This window comes from Fibroporia radiculosa (genome assembly GCF_000313525.1).
Source record: "Fibroporia radiculosa TFFH 294 genomic supercontigs, scaffold77501, whole genome shotgun sequence".
Classification (NCBI taxonomy): Eukaryota; Fungi; Basidiomycota; class Agaricomycetes; order Polyporales; family Fibroporiaceae; genus Fibroporia; species Fibroporia radiculosa.
Genome location: NW_012133519.1, coordinates 1 through 25,177, shown reverse-complemented (window position 1 = coordinate 25,177; position 25,177 = coordinate 1). Strand labels below are relative to the sequence as shown.

The following is a 25,177-nucleotide window of genomic DNA, read 5'->3' as shown; positions in this document are numbered from 1 at the left end:
TGAGCCCCTTCTTAAGGACTGCGTAGTATGTATATCCGAGTTTCCAAATCTTCTAGCTGCTTTCTTTCAACTTCTCCCTCAGTGCTGTGAATTGTATGTAGATAGCAACCGCTTTGATGAATAGAGTTTACGTGCTCGAATCATTCGCTGCACGTACGGTGGCATGAGGTAGGAAACAATTCAGAAAAGCATCCAAAGCAAGATACATTAGTAGGGATGCCAATCTCAGTACCCTAAGCAGCTCAGGAGCTAGCCTACATATAACTAATACTCAACTGCATCATCGTCGTCCGCGTGCATTGGAACCGGTGCATTCTCCTCTTTGTCCCCATGCGTCTTCTCCGGTCCAATTGTACCAGCACCAGAATCGTCTACATCCATCTTGATATCCTCTCCACCGCTTGTATTTCTGCTGCCGTTCTGCGCTGACTGACTCACCTCAGCTTCGGGTGGGCCCCCAGGCCCAGACTTAACATTCTGGTCTGTTTCTTTCTGTTCTGCCTGGTTTTGGCTACGCTCATCGTCGACGTCACCGTCATCCAATGCTTTTGCGTTGGCAGACTTTGTGCGTCCTTCTTCTTCTGCAACGCGCTGACGCAAGCGGGTGATATCTGCAATACCTGCACTGCGCTCGGCTGCAAAATCTGCCCATTCGCTTTCGACAGCGATTCTGACCTGTGCATAGAGTTATTTTTGAACGTGATTGAGAATTTATGAAGGGTGGAGCAAAATGAGTAATCAAATGTATACAATAAAGGGCAGTCACGTCGAACAAAGGTTGAAAGCGACCTAGACATGAATGTAACTTACCTCATCTTTCCGTTTCTTCAAAAAGGCTTCTTGCGCTGATGTAAGCACAGCAGGTCGGTAATACAACGGTGGGGGGTGTGCGCGCGGTGGACCCGACAGCGCAGTTGTACCTGTGGCTCTCGCGGGCTTCGAAATTCCCTCTGAAGAAGGATCTGAGTCCATAGTAGTAGACTGAATTTCATCCAGTGGAGATGATAAGGAGTCAAGTTCGGGTATAATGTCGGACGTAAGGAGGAAGTTGGCGAGGAGGGGAAGCCGCGTACGGCGCATTTTATACTGTTCAAATCACCATTGAGAATATTCAGTGAAGGCCATAACCTCAGGAGCGACCCGACCGTTGGGAACACAGAATGAAGTAAGGAGTGTAGGGACCTACAATGGAATCTCGAAGCTGTAGCTCTTCTTCCTTGCGATTCGCCGCTGTCTTATCCTTCTTTGCTTCCTCAGCACGCCGGACACTATCGGTCTCTGCCTTTAGCTTCTCCTGCAGCCGCTGCTCGATCAGCTGGCGTTTTTTAGCCTTAAGATAGGTATAATAATTATTCAGAGTAGAATCTTCGTAAAGATGCTAACAGAACACACCGCTTCGCTCGAATTCCGTTCCTTGTCCTCGTTCTTTGCCCTTGTCAAAGTACCCACGACGAGTCCAAACATAGACTTGCCACGTTTGCGCTGTTGCGACGACTCGATCCCCATTTCAATCCGTGGTCGCTTTCGCCCCTTCTGCAAAGATTCATCTACATCGGCTGCATTTTGAGCATCGGTATCTGCTGGCTCCGTGTTAGGGTCCATCATTGGAGTATCCGTGTCTGGGGTTTGCTGCGGCTGGAGTCTGCAAAAGGTGAGCATTGACATTATGCAGCAACTCAATAGAGGACGTACGATTCTGTGGCCATTGCTCCTTGCAATCTTGTGTCAAATTGCAGTAAGATCCACAAGTTGGTAGCGGGACATTGCAGCCTGTAAAGGCAGTATTAAGCGCTCATGCACATGTCGCACGCTCACATTGTGAACGCGCGCGCGTTACACCGCGTATGCCGCAACCTGACCGACTTCCAACGTCAAGTCATCATGCCGGCGAAGTCTACTATGCGTCCGTCAACGATTCGAAGTTCTGCGAAGTCTCCGCCAGAAAAATCTATATCCAACAAAGCGACGCACTCTAGGCAGAAAGTAGCACATAAAAAACAACCACCATCGGATGTCGAGCGGCTGAAGCGCCTTTTCACGTCCCTGTGTGCACAGGTTGACGGTGGACATTTTGCTAATGCTATCAAGACCTGCGAAAAGAGTAAGTGTATTGATCTGATCTCTAGGACATACCACTGACAGACTGTAGTCCTTCGCATCGTTCCTCACGATCCGGATGCGTTGCAGACCAAGATATTCTTGCTATTGCAAACTGATCAATATGTTACGGCTTTGTCCCTCTTAAATGATCTAAGCAATGCTCAAGATAATCTGAATAAACCATTCGCATATGAGAAGGGCTATTCGTTATATCGACTACATCGCGAATCCGATGCTATGGGCGTTCTGAATAACATCAAGGCAGAAGCTGGAAGCGACGAGGACAACAGAGGGGTTATCCATCTCGAGGCTCAGCTGGTAGGTCTTTTAACTGGATGTTTTGTGATTATGCTTCAATTTCATTCAATCGCTAGGCGTACAGAGAGGGGGAATATCAGATTGCCTTTGACCGGTACAACACACTATTGGACACCGCCGAACCTGTGAGGTCTTTTCTGCCGATGAGTACTTAACATTTGCTGACTTAATCCGCCACAGCATTCCGACGAGCAAGCAGATATCCTCACAAACCTTTCCGCGGCACAAGCACATGTCGATTTCCTGACATCTGGCTTCCTATCTGCACTATCCTCACTTCCCTCATCAGTCTCCGAGTCGCTCGAATCTGTGCCTCCGCCTGCTCCTGCTGTATCTACAGTAATTGCTCAGAATCTGTCTGTGCCATCTCAGTCTCAGCCGCAGGGGAAGAAACCTCGAGCACGACGTATCCCTAAGGGAATTGTAGTTGGGGTCACCCCCATGCCTGATCCAGAGCGATGGTTAAAGAAGAGCGAGCGGACGAGTTATTTGCATTCTCACGGGAAACGGAAGGGAAGAGGTGCTGGAGGGGGCGCGACGCAGGGGATCGTAGAGAGTCCTGCTATTGCAGGAGCCACTGGGGCAGGCGGAGGAAGCAAGGGCAAGAAAAAGGGCAAGAAGTAATGAGGTGCGTTGTACACATGTTCCATATTGCCCGCTTCTACTCATAGGCGAGCCTCATTGCAGCTCTCCTAAGCATTGGTGGGTTTTCTGTAATCCAGCAAATCTGATACTAATTTGCCATGATGCTGCAGCCATCTTTCGATCTTTTGTTTGCAGCGAACTAACAAGGTTATGAGCTGCGGCGGTAATGACTGCATCTTCTTTCGTAGTGGTTTGCATTATGACTTGCTTCCAGAATCACCATAAGCGGAAATGATGAAGGGCGGCACTCCAGTAATCTGCTCGTTATTCCTTTCAGTGCCACCAACGCCCCGTTGTGTCTCGCCACGCCGTTCAAACGTTCATCGCATACCTTCTGTCACGCAGAGCCAATATCATTGATCCAGTGATCTGGCAACGCTCTTCTGTCTACCTGCATATATTCATGCCAATTAAGTGAGTAAGGTGTGAGTAGGTCAATGTAGACACTACGAAGCGTTTTGCAATCAATCTGTCGTTTTGAGATGCCATCAGTGGTGATCTAGAAATTTCAGGTGAGTGTCCGTCTTATTTTTGCGCCACGCAATGTTGACACTGTTCATCACTGTCAGTTTCAGCCTACAGTCACTGCCCTGCCAAGCATGGGCATATTTCAGTAACGTATGAGATGGCGCGGAAATAAATCCGAGAAATTGGTGTCTTAGATCGTGGGAGCCTCGATCTCATCCTGCCTACCTCGTGGCACTTTCAACGTTCCTCCATTCATGCGGAGTCATTGGACCACTGGACCAGACTCTGCACTGTTTCCACCGCACGTGGATTACGCATGTCTTCCTGCCACAACTTGCCCGAAGCATTTCGTCTGTTACACGCGCATGACAGCCCGCAGCATGGCGCTGCCAATATTACACACCTCCCATCATATCCTGATACTAGCTGTTCTGAAGATTTTGATTTTGGGATGTCATGTCTCTCAACAAGCATAGGCCCTGTACACCTTCGGATACTCCAGATTCCATTTCTACCTGCAACATAATTGGATTGAGAAGATGTGTATAGTTCGAGTCATGGAAATATTAGAAAGTAGGTAAGCGAGGCTCCTCGAGGCTCCAGGTCGTCTCAGATCTGTCTCGTATACAGACGCAGGACTTGCTGTAAGGGCTAATCCATGCCGAGATAGAATGGTTTGCAACCTTAGAAGCAATTGAACAACAATACCGAAATCTTAAGAGGGAAAATTTTTATTTCTCGTTTTCGCACTGCGCGTCTACGAGCCCTCGAGGAATCCTCGAGGTGTCTTCTGCCGCTGCATTTTTTGCGTGTGTCCATTCCTTCTGACATGTCCGTATGAATCACACTGATGTTCTCGATCAAATTGGTGACTAGTATCTTACCGGGCAGATACGCGCAAATAATGACATGTAAAGTTCCATCGGGGCTACCTTTTACATCGGATATCAACACTACTGGAGCTGTAGCTCCGTGGCGGGGATTAAGCAGCTAGAATGTTGTTGAAGCCTGATCTCATATTCTCAACACGTGGATCGAGATCTGCACCTTAGGATTCCACCGCCTTCACGTTTCTCGTGGGCGCTCCGCAGCTAACCTCCCGGCTAGGTCGCTGGTTCTGTCAGTCTTAGGCACATTGGTGGTGTTCCCGTGATATTCCCGTGATACAGCTTCAATTCATCCTGCACGTCTTTTCCCGGTGGAAGACTGATTTACAATTCCAGAGAGCGCACACCGCCGGTGTTTCAATGCGGAGCTATGCAGGGCCAACACATTGTCCCCTCGCGCTCCTCGCTGAAAGAGCCTGACGTGACACGCGCAACACAATGCCTTTTCGACGCACACGCCCTGGGCTTGCTTAAAAGTCCAAGGCTCGTCCAGTTTTTCGTTGGGAAACGGCCTCTTTCACTACTCCTATCTGTCGCTTGTGTATCGCAAACAATGTCTCACCCTGAAGTACTCGGTGTTGTTGTTCTTGCCCGTAACGGTGACCGCACGGAAGCATACCAGGACCCGATTACCTACGAGCCCGGTCCCACGCTCAGCACTCCTTTGGGAGAGGTATGTAGCAATGATAACAGTTGTTCATAACTTGCATTTGATATGATATGATATTGATCACTTAGGTCCAATCCCACCAACTTGGCGTTTATCTACGCGACACGTACTTCAACACCGATAACCCGTCGCATGTTCGCGGGATTAGGACCGATCTTGTCGATCTGAGTCAAGTCCATGTGCGTGTCAAAGTAGGCGCAGAAGGAGCAGCAGTCTTCGATTCCGCCACTGCGCTCCTGCAGGGGCTTTTCCCGCCCAACCCGGCCAACCGTATCACACTCGCTAATGAGACGACTGTAGTAGCCCCTCTTGGAGGCTACCAGTATGTTCCAGGTGCGTCAAGTGTTACTTTTACAGGATATGCACTGACAGAGAACGCAGTCGAGACCGTGGAGCCCAGCAACGACCGCTCCTTGGAGAGCTGGACGGACTGCCCAGTAACTTGACCCAATATTTTCTTCATTGATAGACTCTTACGTATTACCATCCTCAGGCGTTTGAGAGACATGTCAGGGCCGTTCAAGCGTCATCTGAATTCAAGAAAGTGGAGAAGCACGCGGGGCATTTCTTTAGCGACGTCCGCGACTTTGTATTTGGAAGGGCAGCTTCGCTGGAAAATGCGGTATGTCTTCATGCATAGACCGGGTTTGTGAGTATCCATTAATGCGCATTTTCTTTTGCCATATTGTTAGTACAACGTAAGTGCTCTATCAGTCCTGGGTTGCATACGTTTCTTACCAATACTCTACAGCTTTGGGACTACATCTCGACAGAACTGACTCATAACAAGACCTACGCTCACCGACTTCCTCCCACTTTCGTCGAGCAGGCACGTGGACTTGCTAACTTCCGCGAGAACCTCGTCTTCTCCGACTCTGAGATGGGCGGAATCGGAAACAGTATGTTCATCCTTTGGCACACAGCCATAAACTGGATTACTGATTCAATCATATCATAGTTGCTGGGAGGACTGCGCTGAGCTCCATCATTGGCGCTCTCCAGCGGATTGCTTTCAATGGCGACCCCCTCCAGTTCATGCTTGTTGAGACAACGTACCAGCCTTTCATTTCGTTTTTCCACATGACTGAGGCAGTAGACGCTTACCCGGAGCTTGCCGCTATCCGTACGTTCGAATCTGTCCCTGAAAAGATATTCCGGTGTCTCATCCTACCTCAGCTGACTACGGCTCCGCTCTCGCCATCGAACTCCGCCGAGCCCGCGCCCCAGACGTGCGCGATTTCTTGCGCTTCAAGTTCAAGAACGGCACGAACGAAGACTTTGAGACTATCCACGTCTTTGGGCACAAGGAGGACGTTCCGCTCACCGAATTTATCTACCGCCTTGAGGCAAGATTACACTACACTAATTCTCCCTTATCAGCTGACTTTGACTTCAACAGAACTCGGTAATAAACAGCAACCGCGAGTGGGCAAAGGCATGCGGATCCAGCTCGTTCTGGCCCGAGCTGACGGAAACTACCGCAAGAACCAGCCCTTTTGTCACTGCAGGGTGTGGTATTGTTTCCGCCTTCATCTTAATGCTCGCATTGTGGTTTGTATCCAAGTCGATCAAGAACTTGAGACGTTCGAACTACGTCCGTCTACAGAGTGAAGAGGTAATGCATTTGTCTATTAAGTGCAGTATCTAGTGTTGAATCAGGCTTCCATACAGGAGCTTCACAGCGCTAGTGCTCCCGTAGCCGGTGAGAAGCTCGCTGAGAGGGCGAGTCTTCTGCGGTCTCTCTAGACGTCTATCTCCACTACGTTACTTGGACATTACCTCATCAAACGGACCGTCATCTATCGTTGTTCAAGCTGACTCATCCACGTTGTTTGTCTATGTAGGATCATATGTGTGACATATCTGTACCTTGATATTATTTTATAACTGCAGTCGCGAGGCGGCTGAACACAGACTTGTTGCATAACCTAGTTTCAATTTGTTCATATCTGCATCTTGGAGTTTTCTCGAATAGGATGCGTCTTCATGTCCAGATTCGCCGATCCGGAGATCGTGGAAGGGAATTCTGACCTATGAACGAATACTATTTCGGAACTATACAAAAGTATCAACTTAGCTCGGCCTAAATTCTACACGAACCTACGCTGATGTATAGGTACTGATCCCGGAAGAAACGCTTATCTACCGGTTGGATGTGCCAGTTCAAGCCGATACTTAGACACGCACGAGCAAATTCGATGATGATAGATCGCTTAATATGTATAGCGTGTGCGCAGTTGGATATGGAGCTTTGGAGATAAAACTTACCTGAGGGAGGCGGGCATGAGCTAAAGAGAGATACTGGTGGAGGTACTCGGCCCACACTTTATCATATAGTTCTCATGAATCGGATGCATGGTATACAATGCGCACAGTCGTTTTTGAACTTGACGATGATAATATCAATTTGAACGGCGCACTTGTCAACAGGATGCCAGGCCTTCAAATTCCTCACAAGAATTAGCTTGCAGGAAAGCCAATTTTGTTGTGTACGATCTCAATAGTACGAAACCTTTCGATTTGCGCATTTTACTCAAGGCTTTGAGCTTCAAGCTTCATTTTGAATTTCCGTAAGATACGCTGTGCAGGTACTCGTTCAGCTTAGGAACATGTATTAGTACGACTTGAACTTACACATAACAATAAAATGATATGGCTGTAATAGGCAAAGGTCTACGTTCAGTAGGTCGCCCTAGGTTATACATTCCGATATACTGTACGCATGAAGTATGTCCTGCTTCTATAGCAGCACAATGCAACGGCGATGGTAATGATCCGATATTGTTGAAGCTGCGGCGGCCAACTCGGTGCTGATCTGACTTTAAGTGTCATTTACTTGAAGCGCCCAATCAAAAGTTAGTAAATCGACTTCTTGTTTCCAAGACATGTCTAAGTATGAACGCCCACGCGTATTGTTCGTGAACACGCACCTGCAATGCGCTATGTCATGTGGACCATAGCATACTATACTTGTTCTGCCCAGCTGGTAGGTCTTTTGTGGTCTCGGGGCCCTTCGTAGTGCACGCAGCAGTAGCTGTACGAGAATAATGTTGCATTCGGAAGTCATCGGCGCTGTCGTCCTCGCCTGCAATGGGGACAGGACAGCAGCATACCAAGACCCAATAACGTATGAAGCCGGCCCAACCCTCACCACCCCTCTTGGAGAGGTATCGTCATACCAACTGTACACGCAGCATTTCCAGTCTCACGAACCTACTTTCAATCTACAGGTCCAATCCTACCAGCTCGGTGCACAGCTACGAGATATTTACTTGGACCACGACAGCCCCTCACGCATCTTCGGTGTCGATGCTGACCTTGTTGACTTCAGCCAAATCCATGTAATCATCAAAGCAGGTGCAGAAGGTCCGGCAGCTTTCAGCTCTGGCATGGGGCTCCTGCAAGGGCTCTTCCCTCCAAGCACAGATCATAATATTCTGCTCTCTAATGGAACCAAGGTTGTCGCGCCTCTCGGGGGCTACCAATACGTCCCAGGTAGGCTTTGTGGTAATTTTATTGGGATTGGTTCTTATGTTGATTTTGTTAGTTGAAACAGTCGACCCGAGCAATGATCACTCTCTGGAAAGCTGGATAGACTGTCTTGTGAGTTGTCGTAAATTAGTATTCAATTTTTGTATTTTCTTTTGATCTGGCTGGTGATGTAGGCGTTCGAAAAGCATGTAAAGGAGGTGCAAGAATCGTCCGAATTCATGCAAGCTACAAGGGCATCGCAGCAGTTCTTCAACGTGATGCAAGATTTTATGGTTGGAAGAGCTGCTAGCTTGGAGAATGCGGTACGTTCTACGGCTAATACTGTAAGACCAGGCCGACAACTTATGGATCTATTGTTCCGATTCTATCAGTACAACGTTAGTAAGCGCATGCAAAGTTTCAAAGCGCCACTAATGATTTTCCTCTAGCTCTGGGACTTCGTCTCAACCCAGCGCACTCATAATATGACCTATGCTTATCGTCTTCCTCCTACTCTCGTTGAACAGGCGCGAGGATGGGCCAACTTCCGAGAAAATCTTATCTTTTCCGACCCTGAGCCGACCGGGATTGGGAATAGTAAGTATGCTCATGTGATTTCCGTTCCCAATTACTCACCGTCGTATTGAACTGCTAGTAGCAGGTCGAACTGCGCTCAGTCCTATAATCGGCTTCCTCCAGGATATCGCATATAATGACGAGCCTCTCAAGCTCATGATCATCGAGGCTACTTATCAACCTTTCATATCGATGTTCCACATGACTGGAGCAGTAGACGCTCTTCATGCGTTAGCTGGAATTCGTGAGTGAGCCATGATAGTCGTGAATACTTCAATAAATCTTACGTTCGTCCAGCTGACTTCGGGTCTGCTCTTGTCATTGAGCTCCGGCAAACGCAAGACGCAGACACGCGCCACGCCTTACGTTTTAGATTTAAGAATGGCACTGTCAAGGATTTTAGAACTTTAGAAATCTTCGGGCACAGGGATGACATCCCGCTTACTGAGTTTATCTTTCGTCTCGAGGTAAATCTGACAATGTATGCCGTCATGTATGCTGAACCACTCCTTCAAATAGACCTCGATTATCAACACTCGCGATCAATGGGCTAAATCCTGTGGCGTTCGCTCGCTCTTGCCCGAGCTGCAGGGGGCTGCCGGTAGACCCGACGTCGTTGTAAAGGCGGGATGTGGTGTCGCGCTTGTCTGCATCTTGACGCTTGCGCTGTGGCTGCTGTATAAGGCCAAATTTGGAAGCGCTAAGCATTTAACCTATCTTGAATTACGGGATGAAGAGGCCGCAGCGGACCTGTTTCCCATCAATATCTTTGACTCACCATGATACACAGGAAGGTCACGTAGACAGTGATTTTTCGGTCGCCGAGAAACTGATCGACACAACGCCTGCCCCGCATTATGTTTGAACAGTGACGTATCATTTACTCTTCGTTCGTCTACGTTGTACATTACACAACTGATATTCATAACTGTTCGGTGAACCATTTCTCAATAAATGTCATTTAGCACCAGAACTACACGCAATGTCATGCGTCGATATCCATACATAGGCTGTCGCCTAAGAATCAGCTCGCTTGCTTATAAGGTGGATCGCTGAATTTTAGCCTTAAAAAGCAAGTATGTTCGTGAGCAGCGCACCCAGATCGTCCACTTCGTGCAGCGCGATGCGCTGCTGCCTTTCACTATGTATGAGTAGTCCCGGAAGGAGAGATAGTCACTGGCATATGCGAATAAGGCGGTGGTACTGAATGGAGGCAGTTTCGAACGTAACTGTGAGCACAAGTATTATAAGTGCATGTCGCGTTTGCTTTTAATTTTAAATGATTTCGTGGCGGGTTCGTTCTGTGTTTCAAAGGTCTCGCGACTGAGTCACTACTGTAGTACTGTGTACACATGCTAGATCTCTCAGGCCCTACTTATTACATGATTCTGAAGGATAGGTGAATCACGTGACTCTGATTAGTGGTCCGTGCGTGCGAAGAAGTGGGCTGAGCTAGGAGGTCTTGTCCGTGACGCACCCTCCGTCGCGATCTGTCACCACCACACCGCCGTGACGCCTGCGGCCATGCCGTTCTCTCTCATCGTTCCCGACGACGTTAACGCGCGAAAGGACATCGTATTCAAAGGAAAATCCACAAGATCATGGCATCAGCTGCCTGCAGAGATTATCCGGTGCGTCGCTGTGGCTCACACCGAGCAGGATGTTGTTCACACTGTCGCGCCACCCCGCCACAGGTTGATTGCGACCTACCATCTCCTCAACGTCGCGTCGACGGCAATTTATCCTGCAACGTGGGCTCATAGAGACTTTTGGCCGTCGCGATTCGTCTTTGGCCTCCTCCACGATGTAGCCGAGGTGGAAAAGCTCATGTGGGTTTGGCCGACATGGCATATTGCTCGTAAGTCGTGTTTATGTGCTTAACTTGCCGGTTCTTGTGGCTTTTGTGCATATTATTTCGGATGTGTATATGCATTGTTGCATCCGAGAATAGTGTAGTACAATGCATGGTACGGACGTCGATCTCTATCCACTTCAAATACCCCGCGTATGTGCTCTGTTACGATGCACGATACCTCATCCATAATTTGCGATGTGTGAGAGAGATGGATAAGGATGATGATAGCTAGCGATCCAACATTTCTGGCTGGAGTTCTCATTAATTCGGTGCTCGTTTTGCGCGTATGCTTGATGCCGACACTGACTGTATTTTCTCCCAGTCGAGACTCATCCCTTTTGGCGCCATGCGTGCATGACTATTGATCCACACGACGCTCTCATTCAACACTCGGTCATTCGCCCCGCTGGTGCCGTAGGATCAGCGCGAGGTTACGTGCGCTTGTCTCCGTACCAACATTTTCGAAACGTAACCAACTGGTCGTGCATAGTTTGCCGAGTTAACGCGCCGATGACAACACAGGGCCTCGGGCAAGGGAAAGTTCCAGTGGGCACGATGTACGTCGGCGGGATAATGACGTGCAAGGAGCACAGGAAGACCCCATATTGCGGAGTGTGTTTGCGAGAGGCACGGCTGATGGAGAATGGATCGGAATACGTGCAGGGGCCGGCGATGTGCTGCGCCGACAATGAGGATAACGACCAGTTTCCAAAGGTGGAGTCGACATGCCGGTCATGTAGAGGCGAAGCGCTGTGGCGATCGGTTCAGCGGAGCGCATGGGATCGAGAGGCGGTGGGGGGCGTGAAGCTGGCTAGTGAAGACTGGGAGGCGCGGCAAGCAGTTGAGTCGTTCGTGGATCTAGGAGAGGGGAGGGTGTCGGAAGTGGTCACTCTGGCGCGGGAGCGACATTGGTACAAGATGAATACGAAGTTGGGGGACATGCTGCTGCAGGCGCTGGCAGCAGCACGATATGGAGCAGTATCGGGCGAGGTACCTGATGGAGAAGGCGGCGGGTACGGGAGCGACGGGGAGGGAAGCGATTTTGAGGACGACAACGAGTTGTTGAGCAACATGGAGGAATCGGGGGGCTTGCGGGACCTGGCGATCGCGGACTATGCGCGAGGGAGGATCCTGGACGGTTTCTGGATCGCGCCAACCGACGTATGGCATGAGAGACCCGGCTGGCGAGAGGCCGTACCAGCACAACATCCATGTCCATGGCATCCGAGCGCGATGTATGGCGGAGCGCTCGATGATGCAGAACGCGAGAAGGCTCTAGACGGCGAGCAGCTATCGCATCCGCGGCCGAGGACAGTGCGGGCGCGTCTACCGCCATCATTGGAGCTCTGTACGTCCGTGAGCCATGCGTTCGCGAAGCAACTGCGAGATATCCTGACGCCAGCGATGAAGAACATTGTTCGTCGATTGGTTATCGAATGTGCGGCGGATGGGAAGGACCCGGCGGTACTGGCGGCGAGGATGACACCGGAGGATGTGGCAGAGAGTCTGCGCGACGAAGCGACGTGGTTCGACGGCGTGGACTGGTTGCAGAAGAGGACGAATACAATTGCGGCAGAGAAGGAGCGTGACAGGAGGGAAAAGGAGGAGGATAGTTCGTCAACATCGTCTCGGTCAGACGGGTCACGAATGACAAGTCCCATGTTGTCGACTACCACGCTGCAGACCACGCCGTCTCCTCCCCCGAGTGGGAGCGCGAGCTCAAAGGATGATGATTCGATAGCGTCTCCGATTGCGCCAAAGCCCCTCGTCATCTCTGTAGCGCCGGTGCTCGCATCTCCGAAGATGATACATCCAATTCCTTACGTCCCGGTTTCAATCTCACATTTACCAGAAGACAGCCTAGATGCGTTCAAATATGTACGTAAGCCTAAATTATTCGCTTCTGAGTTGCGCTGATGGTTTCTGTATCAGGCATGGAGGGAAGCATCTGCTCCCCTTTATGAGTGTTATTGCTCAATTTGTGAACGCCGGATTTTGAAGGCGAATATGGCAGCGGGAATGGCCGTGCCTAGTCAGGCACTTGCGAATATACATCAACCTATTCAAGCACAAGTTCAGGAGTTTACAGTCCAGTTTGCTCGTGCTGACGTAGAGGAAGAAGAAGAAGAGGAGGAGGAGGAAGAAGAAGAAGAAGAGGAGGAGGAGGAGGAGGAGGAGGAAGAGGAGGTAGGAGAAGTTGAACTTGAATCGGAACAGGACGATACGTCTGTGTCAGATGAGGCACCTGGTTCTCTAGCCACGCCCCGTAAGCGATATTCGGAGGAATTGGGCGCACAAGCCGGCAGTGGCATGGATTCTGAAAGAGGCGGGTCTCCTCCGAAAAGGCCTCGCGTGAACGGTACATATTCCTCACGTACCGCGGTGTCCCCTTCACCCGGGGGACTACGCAAACGATCTTCAGAAGACCTGGAAGAGGATGGGGCCTTTCCACATACCAATGGCGAGCCGAAGAGATTGAAGGCAGAGGTGACGAGCCGTCCCCGGCTCCCGCTTCCAAGGACGAACACCAAGCAAGCCAACGGGCCGGATACATCTCGATGAGCCGTCGCCTGCTTGTTCGCCATTTGCAACTCCGAAAGGTTCTCGATGGTCCTCTGGTTGCTATCGCATGTGTCATTGTCCGCGCAGAGGACTCGTGTCCATGCTAATCGTCTTGGGCTACGATCGAAGGATTTGTTACACCTGATCCTGCCGAGTTGAGGGCGTGAGATCTGGGTCCAGATGCGCCCCGACGTCGTGTGGGTTCCATGAAAAGATAGAACGTCCCGGAGGGGAGAGGATTTTGTGTTCTGTGAGCGTGTGGGAGACATCTTGTATACTCTTTCCGTTTATCTTTTCACGTCTTTCTCGCTCCGTTTTGGCGTTTCCATTTTGTATAGTAGTACACATGCATTCGGTGCCTGGCGACGGCCCGCCTCTGCATCTGCAGTTCTCGAGCATGCATTTTCCTCCGTTCTGATCCAATTTCGCTTCTCGACCGCGTTGTGAATCATATATAGTCGCTGCCTTCGTATGACTTTGTAGAACGTACACTCGGCCCATTCTTCGAATCCGCAATGCTGTAGCAAAATTTTATACAGAACCTGTATTTTATATGTGGAACTCGCTCTGGGTATACATCCTCAGAATAATTCGATATTTATTCTCCAGCAGATGTAACACTACCATTCGCACTATGCTCATTTATGATTGCGAAGCAAGTGCGTGTGTGTGATGTTACATAATGGCAGGGATAATTTCATGCATGCAACAGTTTAGTAGATCGAGGTGACTCAACAACACATCCACAATACATCCTAGAGCAGAGACGCCGATTGTACGATAATGAATTGAGATGAGACACCAACAAACGGGGTGATGGATCCGGTTAGGTGCTTCGCGTCGCCAAAGTAGGATAGACGATATATGCCAGCTAGAGGAGTCCAGATGATTGGATGTCCCGCAAGGATACATTCTCTAATACTCACCTGGGGTTTCAGGTTCGATGCGCCTGGGCATACCAGCAAATGAGCATCATGACGAGAAGACAAAGCGATGGACTGACCATGTGATGGTGACCGTGCTTGTTCCGAATAACTAAGAAGTTGATGTTAGGGGCACTAATCTTCTGCACAAAACATTGGCTTTGACACTTACGGTGTTCGTCCGTGTCCATTGGAACGTCGTAGATGGATGCGAGTCCGATCTGATGGGCGTCCATCGTTCATTGAGCAAGCGTTCCACCGTAAGAAATGTTCCCTCAAGCCGTAGGTTGTTCTGAACGATGGAGCATTAACTTTAATTTTTGCTTGCTTTGCAGGCGTACATACCCTCGGATTGGCCCTGAGATAGCATAACCTGTTAGGTGGAGATCTAGACGATGAATTGCGATAGTCAACTCTTACCCAACGAACTGTGCTGTCACAGCATCTCCGGCATGATATGCAGCATTGGGGTTGACATCCACAAGAACATCCCCAAATTGTTTCATCAACGGTGGATGATCCTGGCTTACAGGAAGCTGACAGTCACAAGAATGGAATAAGCTCCGATTTGGTAAAGTCAAACGGATTTCGAGGCGATACCTGTAAAGAGATCGCCTTGCCTGTGAGGTCCAAAGGCGCTGGGTCAGACGGTGGAGAACCTGTCGCGTTGATCGTGAGATACGGAACAAGATTGCCGTATTCATGGATGTATGCGTCGAGCGTGTCTTGTAAAATGCACTGTGAGAATGGGAGAGAAATGCCGAAAGCAAAGGTGGACCCACTGGGACCATATATGGTAGAAGCACCCTCATAGCGTTGCACAGCATACTCTTCTCGCGTAGTAACATAATGCGCGTATGTATTCGCAGGTCCTGCCACAACTATGTATGCATCCTCACCGACGACCCCTGAAGATATGAGCTGAGCACGGAGTGTTTCCCTAAGCGCATATAAAGCTCAAAAGTGAACAGAGCATCGAGCATAACAAGACTCACCGTATGCGCCTTCCGGCCATCGTTGTCATTTCTCCAGGGATGATGAGCATCACGAAATTGCCCACACGCAGTATTTGTATGTCGACCGTATCTGGAGACCATTGGTATGGCTCATGGGCATATCCCTAGTGAGGATATCAGCACAGCGCTGTTCGTCTACTATTGTCGCTTACAGTGTCCAGAAGAATAGGTTTTGGATCTTGGCAGGCAATCTGCTCTGGCGGTGGCGGAGGCGTTACAGCGCCTGCATTGAGTATCAGTAAGGACACTTGAAACTAGCATGATGGGACGCTTATGCACCCTTTACTAATTCCCAAAAAGGATTCCTACGCACTACGAGTGAGTGTTATGAACAGACCGGGATGGTAATTTCTTACTGAGGGGAAGATGAGTTGTCCCCTTGGATGAAATCGAACTTTCCTGGTCCGTCACTGAGCCAATGAATGTGAATATCAACTTTGGACAGCGTCATTGCAGAGACCGTTCGTACGTGGTGCCTCCAGCAAAGGAGTATCCTACGCAGCATTAGCGCAAGATCAGTCGCTCAACTTGTACGTGAAAGATTCACCAAGAGCGGGAGGGCATGTCTGTACAACTGTGCCATTGGGCAGCTCAAACCTGTGGAAGTTCCTGGAGTGTGCACAATTTTAGAGCTTAGAATTCCAATGTTAGTACTAGACGCATACATATCGAGGTATCGATGCGCCCAGCGCACAGGCCCGGAAACAGAGGCTAATTCTTGCTCCATGAGCTCCTTCGCCCCATCTACTTGACGCTGTGCAATGATCAGATTTGACTCATAGTCAGAAATCCGGAAACCGGGACCACTGGAGTCGCATTGTGAGTACCAGAGTGTGCTTTGCGTGAGCGATACAGACGCACCGTCCTCGGCAGTCTTCCGTCCTGTTTCCGCATGTTGAGTGCTCAAAGTCACATACTTGACCATCCCAAGGGTTTCCTGGGCTCTCGCAAACTGCACCGAGACTGATAATTCATCAGTTTAAATCCGATTTGGATGTTGGATATGAGTGAACTGACGTATTCGGACTCGTATCACCAACATTGGCTATGATAAGTTATGTTAGAAAGGTACACGATGCGGAGACATAGACGTACACTGCGTGAATCCAGCAACGAACGTGGTATTGCCCGGCATTGAGGATGGCTCAACCATAGCTATATAGAAATCCTTTATACGCGTGGGTCAATTCAGCGACCTCCACGCACCCTCATAAAGATACGCCGCCATGCCCTTATTGTCACCGCTCACGAGCGTGTTGTTCTGTATAACCACGACTCAACCCCTACACTTATACGCGAGCATATGTAAAATTACCTGATAGAGGCTAGTTCCATGAACGGGAAAGAAGCTCAAGAACCCCCTGGCGTCTCCATCGAGATCATCGAAGCGGAGCAATGTCATCTCCTTGTCCACATCATACTCATACTTGGCACGCTCGTCTGCCGGATTTGCAAGGTAGGCGCTTGGTGACCGATTAATATTTGCATTAAGAACAGTTGTGTTTCCGACACTGAGGATGCCTGGAGCTAGGCTCTCGTGTGCCCGCCGCACAGCCATAACGGTCCCGTCTATGATGGCGTCCGCTGTCTGCTTCACATAGCCCAGTGAGGTAATGTGAGGCAGCAGGTTTTCGAGGTAACCCCCGACGCCAGCGTGCGAATGCGTCGCTACGAGTGCAATATTCTCGTTTGTGTACAGTCCAGGATACGTGGAGGAGAGTGCTGACACAATTGAGCGGCGGATGCCTGTGTCGCCCATCCCAATATCTGTGAATGGGGTAAGTTTGTTGGGATAAACAAATGGAGTGACATACGTACCTGCATTAATGAAGACGACCCGATTGAAGGGTTGGGTAGCGTCAGCAACAATCCACGCACGACTTCGTTGCCGCATGTGTAATCCAGTGTCGGTCTGCTGCCTATCGGCGTACCCCTGACCGTGAAAATGAGTGTAGCAGAAGAATACGCGAAAACTGGACACTCATGACGTACCATCATGTTAGTCTCAACGACGGGGCTGAAGAATCGTTTTAGCACATATTCTTCCACGAGTGCTCAAGACATGTACCCCGTAATATCTCCAATTCCTTAGGCATCCAAGATAGTATTCAGCCATGATCTTCGCGTAAACAAGGCGAAGAACTCATACCAAGTCCCAGAAGATATCCAGATTCTACTTGCGTGCCGTCTGACTGCACCGTCGGCGTGGGTATTTTCAAGGCACTGTGTGTCGAGAGCAGGACGGACGTCCACAGAAAGGCTTTTCCAAGCAGCTCTGCGACCGAGTGCATGATCCTCCAGACATCTGGAGTCAGAGCGGAAGGGTCGACGAGATACATGACTAGCTTGTATCTTCGGAGATGTTACTGTCTGTCTGTTTTCGACTGCAGCCGGTGCATATATTTGTGAGTGACGAGAGACACAATCAGAGAAAGGAGTAATTCAGAGGATTGTAAAGTTGTCAAAGAACACAGGTCGCTGTTAGCATGGCGAGCCACCGGTAACATTGACCGAGCAAGTGAGGATCGGCTGGAGCGGCATACTCTTCCGATCAATCACGTGAGGTTACCGCTTGAGTTTTTGACGAGTTTTGGACATTTGGTCTCTGTATCATAGCCGCGGCCGACCTCATGCATCTGTTTTGCACATGAGAGCTTGGACTTCAGCACTTCGGAGAAGATCTTCGCCCTTATCATGATTATAGCTCGCCTTTTTCTGAGGCACCGCAGCTCGTGTGATGTATATGGCTCTTTGAGTATCGCGTTCAGCTAATGCAGATACCATCCCCTTTGTTCGGCGAGTGCAATTCGTGTTCGTTTCACTCAAATATGCTCATATAATCCCCCCTGGGCTGACATCGCTATTTTTAAATCAGGCTCTCGATGCTTATATGCCACGCATGTGAAGCGGATTACTGTGGACAGATCTTGCTAGCGAGACGGCGCTTGAACTGTTGCTCTCAGATTCAATTTGTTTCTGCACTATTCTTCAACAAGATTCTCCGTATTGATTGACCCTATATTCGGTCTGTAGATGTTTATCGGGCGAAGAAGGTGCCAGTATGGCGTTCGGTCGTTGGCACGGCATGTGCAACAGTAGGCTCACGCTGAAAAGTGCTCTTGTGCTTCGTCGGATTGGGATTATCAACGACAGTAACCGTTTGCTGACGCGAATAAGGTTGGTTCCAAGTGGCATGTGGAGTACTCGATAACGAGTGCCGGCGCGCATGTATTACTACATACGCAAAGTCGTGAAGCGCCTTTGGTCTGAATTTCTAATCTGCCAACGCATAAAGCTATTGGTAGCCTACAAGAGTAAGCTTCTCTGATCGTGCAGAATGCTTCCCTCCTCTACTTCCATCCGCGCGATGCGGGCGCTCATAAGGAATGCGCTACACGTGTTCGCTCGCCCCCTTGTACTTATGTGTACGCTTCATATTTTGGGTCATTTTCGTAACGCAATAATTTTAGCGGATTCACAGACGGCTGTTGAACGAGAACGCCATCATGGGCGCCAAGTTTCGCCTTCAAGAGTGTCCCGTCTGCGAATTCTTGACTTTGACTCCCCACTTTTACTCTCTGAGCGATTCGATTTCGCTAAAATGTCCTCTGACCCCATCAATCTCAAGGTCTACCGAGAGGACAGCTCCGACGGCGACGGCGTCGGATTGTCCGACCCGCGCTTGTCGTCTGGAAGACGCCAAATGCTGGATCTCGTCAATGGTCTACACAGCACAGGGTGGGCTACCATTCATAGTGAGGATCAATGATGACGTGCTAATCTTTCATGGAAAGGGTCCAAGTGGACATAGACCTTCCTATGACCGCGGTCATAGGATCCCAGAGCGCTGGGAAATCGTCGCTGATAGAGTCCATCTCTGGCATTACGTTGCCTCGGGCGAGTGGCACCTGTACAAGGTGAAAACTTACTCTCTTAGTTTTAACCCAAGTTCATGAACTTTTGTAGATGTCCTACGGAATGTCGCCTGTCGAGCTCAACTGATCCATGGTCGTGTACCGTCTCGCTTCGCTTCATGACGGATGCCCTTGGGCAGACCATTCCCGTTCGCAATGTCGCTTTCGGTGAAATGATTTACGAGAAGTCACAGGTGGAAGAGAGAATCCGACGTGCGCAGCTGGCCATCCTCAACCCAAGTACCAGCCCTCTTCACTATCTGAACACCGATGACGGTGAAGAGGATGATAGGGAAGTGACTTTCTCGACTAACTGCGTGTGTCTACACATCAGTGGCCCTGGAGTTGCGGATCTGTCATTTGTTGACCTTCCAGGTAGGTTGTTTTGTATTTTGTGAGGCGTGCTCTTCAACTTGTATCCTTGTAGGTCTTATTGCGAGTGTTGGAATCGGAGGGAACCCTGGGGATATCGAACTAGTCAAGAATCTTGTAACACAGTATATCCAGCGCGACAGCTGCATAATCTTGCTGACAATCGCATGCGAGAGTAAGCTCTTCCCATTAGCTGTAGCTTCCCGGCTGACATAGGTCATATGTTCACCTCAGCCGACTTTGAGAACCAAGGTGCCCATCACCTGGCGCAAAAATATGATCCCGAAGGGAAAAGGACCATTGGTGAGCGCTTCGAAGACTTGATGAGACTTCTTTTCACAATAAGCCACTTACAGGTGTCCTGACAAAACCTGACCGGATTCAAGTCGGTGACGAAGATCGATGGATTAAGCTTCTCAAGAACGAGTTCCCTACTCTCACGCTCGCGAATGGTTGGTTCAGCGTGAAACAGCCCGACTCGCGTGCGTTGGCATCCGGAATCACTTGGTCGGAAGCACGCTGTCAAGAGCATGAGTTCTTCGCAAATACTGCTCCCTGGTCCGGCCTTCCTATTCAGTTCCAAAACCACCTGGAAACCACGAATCTGACAGAACGATGCAGCGACATCCTGTCTGAACTGATCGCAAAATGGTCAGCTTTTTGCTCCTGACAAACACTCCATGGCTCATGCAACATCATCTACGCATCACAGGCTTCCTGTTATCCAGGATGAACTACAGAAGATGTTGAAGGCGACAGATGACAGACTGCTCGGTCTGCCCCGAGCACCCTCCCTTGCCGACGCCGTCAACGAGGTATACAATCTGGTCAGCAAATTCACTGATGGCCTATCTGCATATCTTGAGGGCACACCCGAGGGGGATGGGCTGCTTCAGTCACTGCGACCAAGTCATGACAAGTTCAGGAAGGTGATTCGTTCAACGGCTCCAGATTTCAGGCCATATGAGCGAAATGTCGATGTGGCCGACGATTTCGTGGCACCGAACATACTCATCGATGAGGAACCTCATTTTAAGCCCGAGGATGACCGCAACGCGATATTCGTTGATGAGGTGATGACGCGCGCGCAGGAGTAAGTCGTCGGTGTATGCTGCATGGTCGTCGCTTACCTTTCGTCGTGCAGAGCTATCACACGAGAGCTCCCCGGATACTACCCTTTTGTTGTCGTCAAGCAATATATTGCCGATATCATATCTCTGTGGGAGATACCCAGCCGTAATCTCCACGACGACGTCGAAACCATCCTCATGCACAAAGTGAAGGAGTTCATCCGCCGTGAATTTTCTCAGTACCCCCAGCTCCAGCTGCACGTCACGTACGTTTCGCGTCGTGACTCTAGACGTCTACTGACTTCGCCGCTACAGGTGTGTCATGACTGAGCACATCTCGACTTGCTCGAAGTCCACAGTGGATCGCCTTGACTGGCTCTTGGAGCTGGAGAAGCAGCCGAGAACGTCGAACGACCACTACTACCGTTCTTACTTTGAGAAGTTCGCCGCATACTACAAAGCGTGCCGTCTGCGGTCAGGAGACCAGTCGCTCGTCGAGAAGCTGAAGGCATACGATTCTAGGTCTCCAGATGAGTCGTCGTTTGGGACGGCCGTCACGGAGATCTTGGCCGGCTTCAGCAAGCTGGGGATCTCTCGGGTCACCCCTGCCGACTTGCTCAAGGTCCTTCCCTCGGATCCGTACGAGGCCGCGATCGGCATCATGGCAAGCGTGCGCGCATATTTCCAAGGTAGAGCGCCGTTGTATCGTCCGTCCGCTTGCTCATGTATACCACACAGTTGCGTACAAGCGTTTCGCAGACAACGTCCCCAATGCTGTCGACCACGAGCTCATTCTGGGCCTCGATCGCGACAAGGCGCTCGAGAAGGTCTTGAGGAAGGAGCTCGGGATCAGTGGACCCGATGGGCACCGACAATGCTTGGAGTATCTGCAGGAGCCGTTGAATGTCTCGCGGACTCGGGGAGAGCTCACGCACAAGAGAGACAGGCTGCTCAAAGCAAAGAGGGAACTGATGAGGCTTCGCCTCTGATCGTATTCACATATATCATGATGCTGCGCACGGGTGGGTATTTATGCCATATATCGTAAAAGTCTTTGTCTTGCGTCACGTTTGAGCTGTGTGTTCAACTATTGGAAGTCACAAGTGTGTTGCTGCACATCTGTCACTTCTCATGGTGTGAAACAACATCAGGAACACATACATTTTGCCTTTTTGCACTTTTTTGTGCTTTTTGTGCTTTTTTTCACAAAAAAAGCAAAAAAGCAAAAAAAGCAATGTTGCATATGTGTTATAAAATTCATTAAGATATACATGAAAAATAAAAAGCACAAAAAGCACAAAAAAGTGCAAAAAAGCAAAATGTATGTTTTCCTGATGAAGCATGAACATTATCGGTTAGGATGAAGCAGGGGTGCCCTACATTCTGACATCGAGGCCTGTAACCTCACACCATCGTCGCAGGTGTTGCCTCGTGGGCTTCTTATGCTGATCGTTGTGTCCAGAACCCGTCTTGCTTTGGGAGTGTTAGTGACTTCCAACCGCAGCCCGCCCGCCTCGTGAGCCTGCACGCAGCACACGAGGCCCGCTCCTCACTCGCAGATGTCGGACAACAGCCAAACATAGCTCCGGAGAAGAGGTGCCCCTGCTTCGGCGTCACTCCTGGGGTTTAAATACACTCGAGGCACTGGTGTTCGCTGGCCTCCCGCCATCTCCTCATCGTCTCACTCGACCTCCATGTCAGACAATCCGGCACCAGGCGGCACTACCACCGCTGGCCATGCGGGGGTCGGGCTATCCGACCCTGTCTATACAGCGGGCAGACGCAGGATGCTAGACCTCATCAACCGTCTGCACAGCACCGGGCAAGTCGAGTCCGTCGTCTCCCCGCGCGCCGTCCCCGCTGACTCTTCGCCCCGTCCAGCGTCCAGCGCGACGTCGACCTGCCCACCATCGCGGTGATCGGCTCCCAGAGCGCGGGCAAGTCGTCCTTGATCGAGTCCATCTCGGGCATCACCCTCCCCAGGGCCAGCGGCACTTGCACCAGGTCCGTGCGCCGTCAGTTATGCCGTGCCGGGGGCAGCGGGGCTCATGACGTTTGCAGGTGTCCGACGGAGTGCAAGCTGTCTTACTCCAGCGGGCCGTGGACGTGCACCGTCTCGCTCCGGTTCACGACCAACGAGCTGGGCCAGGCTCTGGGCCAGGCGCGCAACGAGCCGTTTGGGGAGCCGATGCTGGACAAGGCCGCCGTCGAGGAGCGGATCCGGCGGGCGCAGCGTGCGGTGCTCAACCCGGGAAAGAACCCGCGGCAGTTCCTCGAGGGGCCCGACGACGACCCGTTCGAGCGCGAGCTCTCGTTCTCGTCGAACTGCGTCTCCCTCGATATCAGCGGGAGCGACGTCGCGGACCTGTCCTTTGTGGACCTCCCAGGTGCGCGCCCCGCCCCTCCCGCCCCTCCCCCCCTTTCCGCTGTGCCGTTCGTCGTGACATTCGCCGACAGGTCTGATCGTGAGCGTCGGGGAGGGCGGGAGGGCGGGAGACATCAGCCTGGTGAAGCACCTCGTCACGTCATACATAGCCAAACCCAGCTGCATCATCCTGCTCACCGTCGCATGCGAAAGTACGCACACGCACACGACTCGCCGCTCTTCCACGCTGACGCGCAGACACTCTCAGCGGACTTTGAGAACCAGGGCGCGCACACCCTGTCCAAGCTGTACGACCCCGACGGGAAGCGCACCATAGGTCAGAGACGCGCGCCTGCACCCGCGTCGACAGCGCTGACATGCATCACCAGGCGTCCTGACGAAACCAGACCGCATCCCGCCTGGGGAGGAAGACCGCTGGACGCGCTTCATCAAGAACGACTATGAGCCCCTCGAGAACGGCTGGTTCAGCGTGAAGCAGCCCGATTCGCGCGCCCTGGCCGCGGGGATCTCGTGGGCGGGTGCGCGCCAGCAAGAGAAGGACTACTTTGCGCAGACCGCGCCGTGGTCCGACCTCGAGTCGGCGTACCAGAGCCATCTGGGCACGGCGGAGCTGACGAGCCGCCTGAGCGCCGTCCTCACGAGCCTCATCGCGAGGCGGTGCGTCTGACACTGTTGTTCTGCCCTGTGTCTGCGCTGACGCCGCGGCGCCAGGCTCCCGGAGCTGAAGGACGAGCTGCAGGAGCTCCTGCGCAAGACGGTGGACGAGATGCGGCAGCTCCCCAAGCCTCCGGCGGCGAATCCGTTCGCAGAGGTGCTGCACGTCGTTTCCGAGTTCTGCCGCGACCTCGCGCAGCATTGCGAGGGGACGCCAGATGAGACCGGGCTGTTGCAGGAGATCCGGCCGGTCAAGGACGCCTTCCGGAACGCGATCAGGAGAACAGCTCCGGACTTTAGGCCGTACACACAGGCTGAGCAGGCAGCGGTCAGCGAGGCCGCCTCGATGTGTGCCGAAAAGGAAGCTAGCCGAGATGTTTACAAGCAGGAGCAGGAGGAGCAGGAGAACGTCGAGCTGGATGTCGGAGACTCTGAGTTTTGGATGCCTGACTTCCTGTCGAACGAAGAATACCCTGTTGCAGCACCGGGCGGCAGAAACGCGATCTACATCGACGACGTCATGGATCGCGCAAACTGGTGCGTACGTCGTCTTTCGCGGCGAGGGGGCTCGCTCATCGTCCGCGCAGGGCGATCACGCGCGAGCTGCCGGACCACTATCCCTTCATCATATCGCAGAACTACATCGTCGCCGTCACGTCCACATGGGACGCGCCAGTGCGCGCGCTCTTCGAGGCCGTGCAGCGCATACTCGCCGCCCACGTCCGGCGGCTTATCGCGCGGCACTTCTCCAAGTACGCGCAGGGCGGGCTGCAGCAGCAAGTGACGTGAGTCGCCGCCGCCCCTCCGCATCGCGCGCCGTCGCCGCACTGACGCTGACCGCCGCGCAGGCTGCTGCTGCTGGACTACATCAAGGACGCGTGCACACGCACCGCCGAGCGCATCGCGTGGCTCCTGGAGCTCGAGCAGCGCCCGTCGACGCTCAACGCGCAATACTACCGCGACTACCGCGACAAGTTCTTCGCCGTCTACCGCGCGCGCCGCGAGCGCGACACGCAGGCGCCGCTGCTCCGCACGCTGCAGAGCTATGCGCCGTTCGTCCCGGACCCGTACGGCAGGCGCGAGCCGTCGAAGCTGCAGGTGAGCATGGCCCAGGCGTTCGCGGGGCTCGCGGAGGTCGGGTTCCCCGGCCTGCGCGCGACGGACCTGCTCAAGCTGCTCCCGGCGGACGCGTACGCGCCGGCGCTGGACATCATGGCGACCGTCCGCGCGTACTTCCAAGGTGCGTCTCAATCGCTATCCCCACCCCCACCCCCACCCCCATCCCCATCC

At 51.6% G+C, this 25,177-nt stretch overlaps 7 protein-coding genes across 7 annotated transcripts; 5 read left to right on the top strand and 2 right to left on the bottom strand.

Annotated features, from left to right (window-relative positions):
• Window positions 1-264: 264 nt before the first annotated feature.
• Window positions 265-1,706, bottom strand: FIBRA_08285 (uncharacterized protein; the record flags this gene model as incomplete). The annotated part of the gene is made up of 5 exons (XM_012329932.1): window positions 265-675; window positions 811-1,086; window positions 1,187-1,330; window positions 1,393-1,642; window positions 1,693-1,706. 5 exons carry the CDS (start codon window positions 1,704-1,706, stop codon window positions 265-267), a joined length of 1,095 nt encoding a protein of 364 aa, XP_012185322.1.
• A 175-nt stretch (window positions 1,707-1,881) lies between these two features.
• Window positions 1,882-3,042, top strand: FIBRA_08284 (uncharacterized protein; the record flags this gene model as incomplete). The annotated part of the gene is made up of 4 exons (XM_012329931.1): window positions 1,882-2,101; window positions 2,150-2,418; window positions 2,475-2,543; window positions 2,599-3,042. 4 exons carry the CDS (start codon window positions 1,882-1,884, stop codon window positions 3,040-3,042), a joined length of 1,002 nt encoding a protein of 333 aa, XP_012185321.1.
• Window positions 3,043-4,971: 1,929 nt separating this feature from the next.
• On the top strand, window positions 4,972-6,497 carry FIBRA_08283 (uncharacterized protein; the record flags this gene model as incomplete). The annotated part of the gene is made up of 8 exons (XM_012329930.1): window positions 4,972-5,091; window positions 5,157-5,421; window positions 5,470-5,525; window positions 5,582-5,710; window positions 5,781-5,786; window positions 5,840-5,987; window positions 6,047-6,211; window positions 6,265-6,497. The coding sequence occupies 8 exons, from the start codon at window positions 4,972-4,974 to the stop codon at window positions 6,495-6,497; spliced, it is 1,122 nt and encodes a 373-aa protein (XP_012185320.1).
• A 1,638-nt stretch (window positions 6,498-8,135) lies between these two features.
• FIBRA_08282 (uncharacterized protein) lies at window positions 8,136-9,918 on the top strand (the record flags this gene model as incomplete). Its single annotated transcript, XM_012329929.1, has 8 exons — window positions 8,136-8,583; window positions 8,636-8,691; window positions 8,754-8,882; window positions 8,952-8,957; window positions 9,009-9,156; window positions 9,221-9,379; window positions 9,433-9,602; window positions 9,655-9,918. 8 exons carry the CDS (start codon window positions 8,136-8,138, stop codon window positions 9,916-9,918), a joined length of 1,380 nt encoding a protein of 459 aa, XP_012185319.1.
• A 741-nt stretch (window positions 9,919-10,659) lies between these two features.
• FIBRA_08281 (uncharacterized protein) lies at window positions 10,660-13,552 on the top strand (the record flags this gene model as incomplete). Its single annotated transcript, XM_012329928.1, has 4 exons — window positions 10,660-10,766; window positions 10,830-10,993; window positions 11,313-12,868; window positions 12,923-13,552. The coding sequence occupies 4 exons, from the start codon at window positions 10,660-10,662 to the stop codon at window positions 13,550-13,552; spliced, it is 2,457 nt and encodes an 818-aa protein (XP_012185318.1).
• A 755-nt stretch (window positions 13,553-14,307) lies between these two features.
• FIBRA_08280 (uncharacterized protein) lies at window positions 14,308-17,830 on the bottom strand (the record flags this gene model as incomplete). The annotated part of the gene is made up of 24 exons (XM_012329927.1): window positions 14,308-14,423; window positions 14,479-14,501; window positions 14,556-14,587; window positions 14,648-14,767; window positions 14,821-14,833; window positions 14,896-15,011; window positions 15,076-15,200; window positions 15,258-15,415; window positions 15,471-15,595; window positions 15,644-15,714; window positions 15,771-15,796; window positions 15,848-15,901; window positions 15,961-15,985; window positions 16,039-16,100; window positions 16,157-16,297; window positions 16,353-16,454; window positions 16,509-16,536; window positions 16,587-16,646; window positions 16,698-16,752; window positions 16,807-17,258; window positions 17,310-17,424; window positions 17,484-17,508; window positions 17,560-17,578; window positions 17,641-17,830. The coding sequence occupies 24 exons, from the start codon at window positions 17,828-17,830 to the stop codon at window positions 14,308-14,310; spliced, it is 2,253 nt and encodes a 750-aa protein (XP_012185317.1).
• A 1,262-nt stretch (window positions 17,831-19,092) lies between these two features.
• On the top strand, window positions 19,093-21,836 carry FIBRA_08279 (uncharacterized protein; the record flags this gene model as incomplete). The annotated part of the gene is made up of 10 exons (XM_012329926.1): window positions 19,093-19,229; window positions 19,286-19,408; window positions 19,458-19,780; window positions 19,833-19,952; window positions 20,012-20,080; window positions 20,134-20,428; window positions 20,490-20,870; window positions 20,922-21,113; window positions 21,163-21,536; window positions 21,586-21,836. The coding sequence occupies 10 exons, from the start codon at window positions 19,093-19,095 to the stop codon at window positions 21,834-21,836; spliced, it is 2,265 nt and encodes a 754-aa protein (XP_012185316.1).
• Between the last annotated feature and the right edge of the window lie 3,341 nt (window positions 21,837-25,177).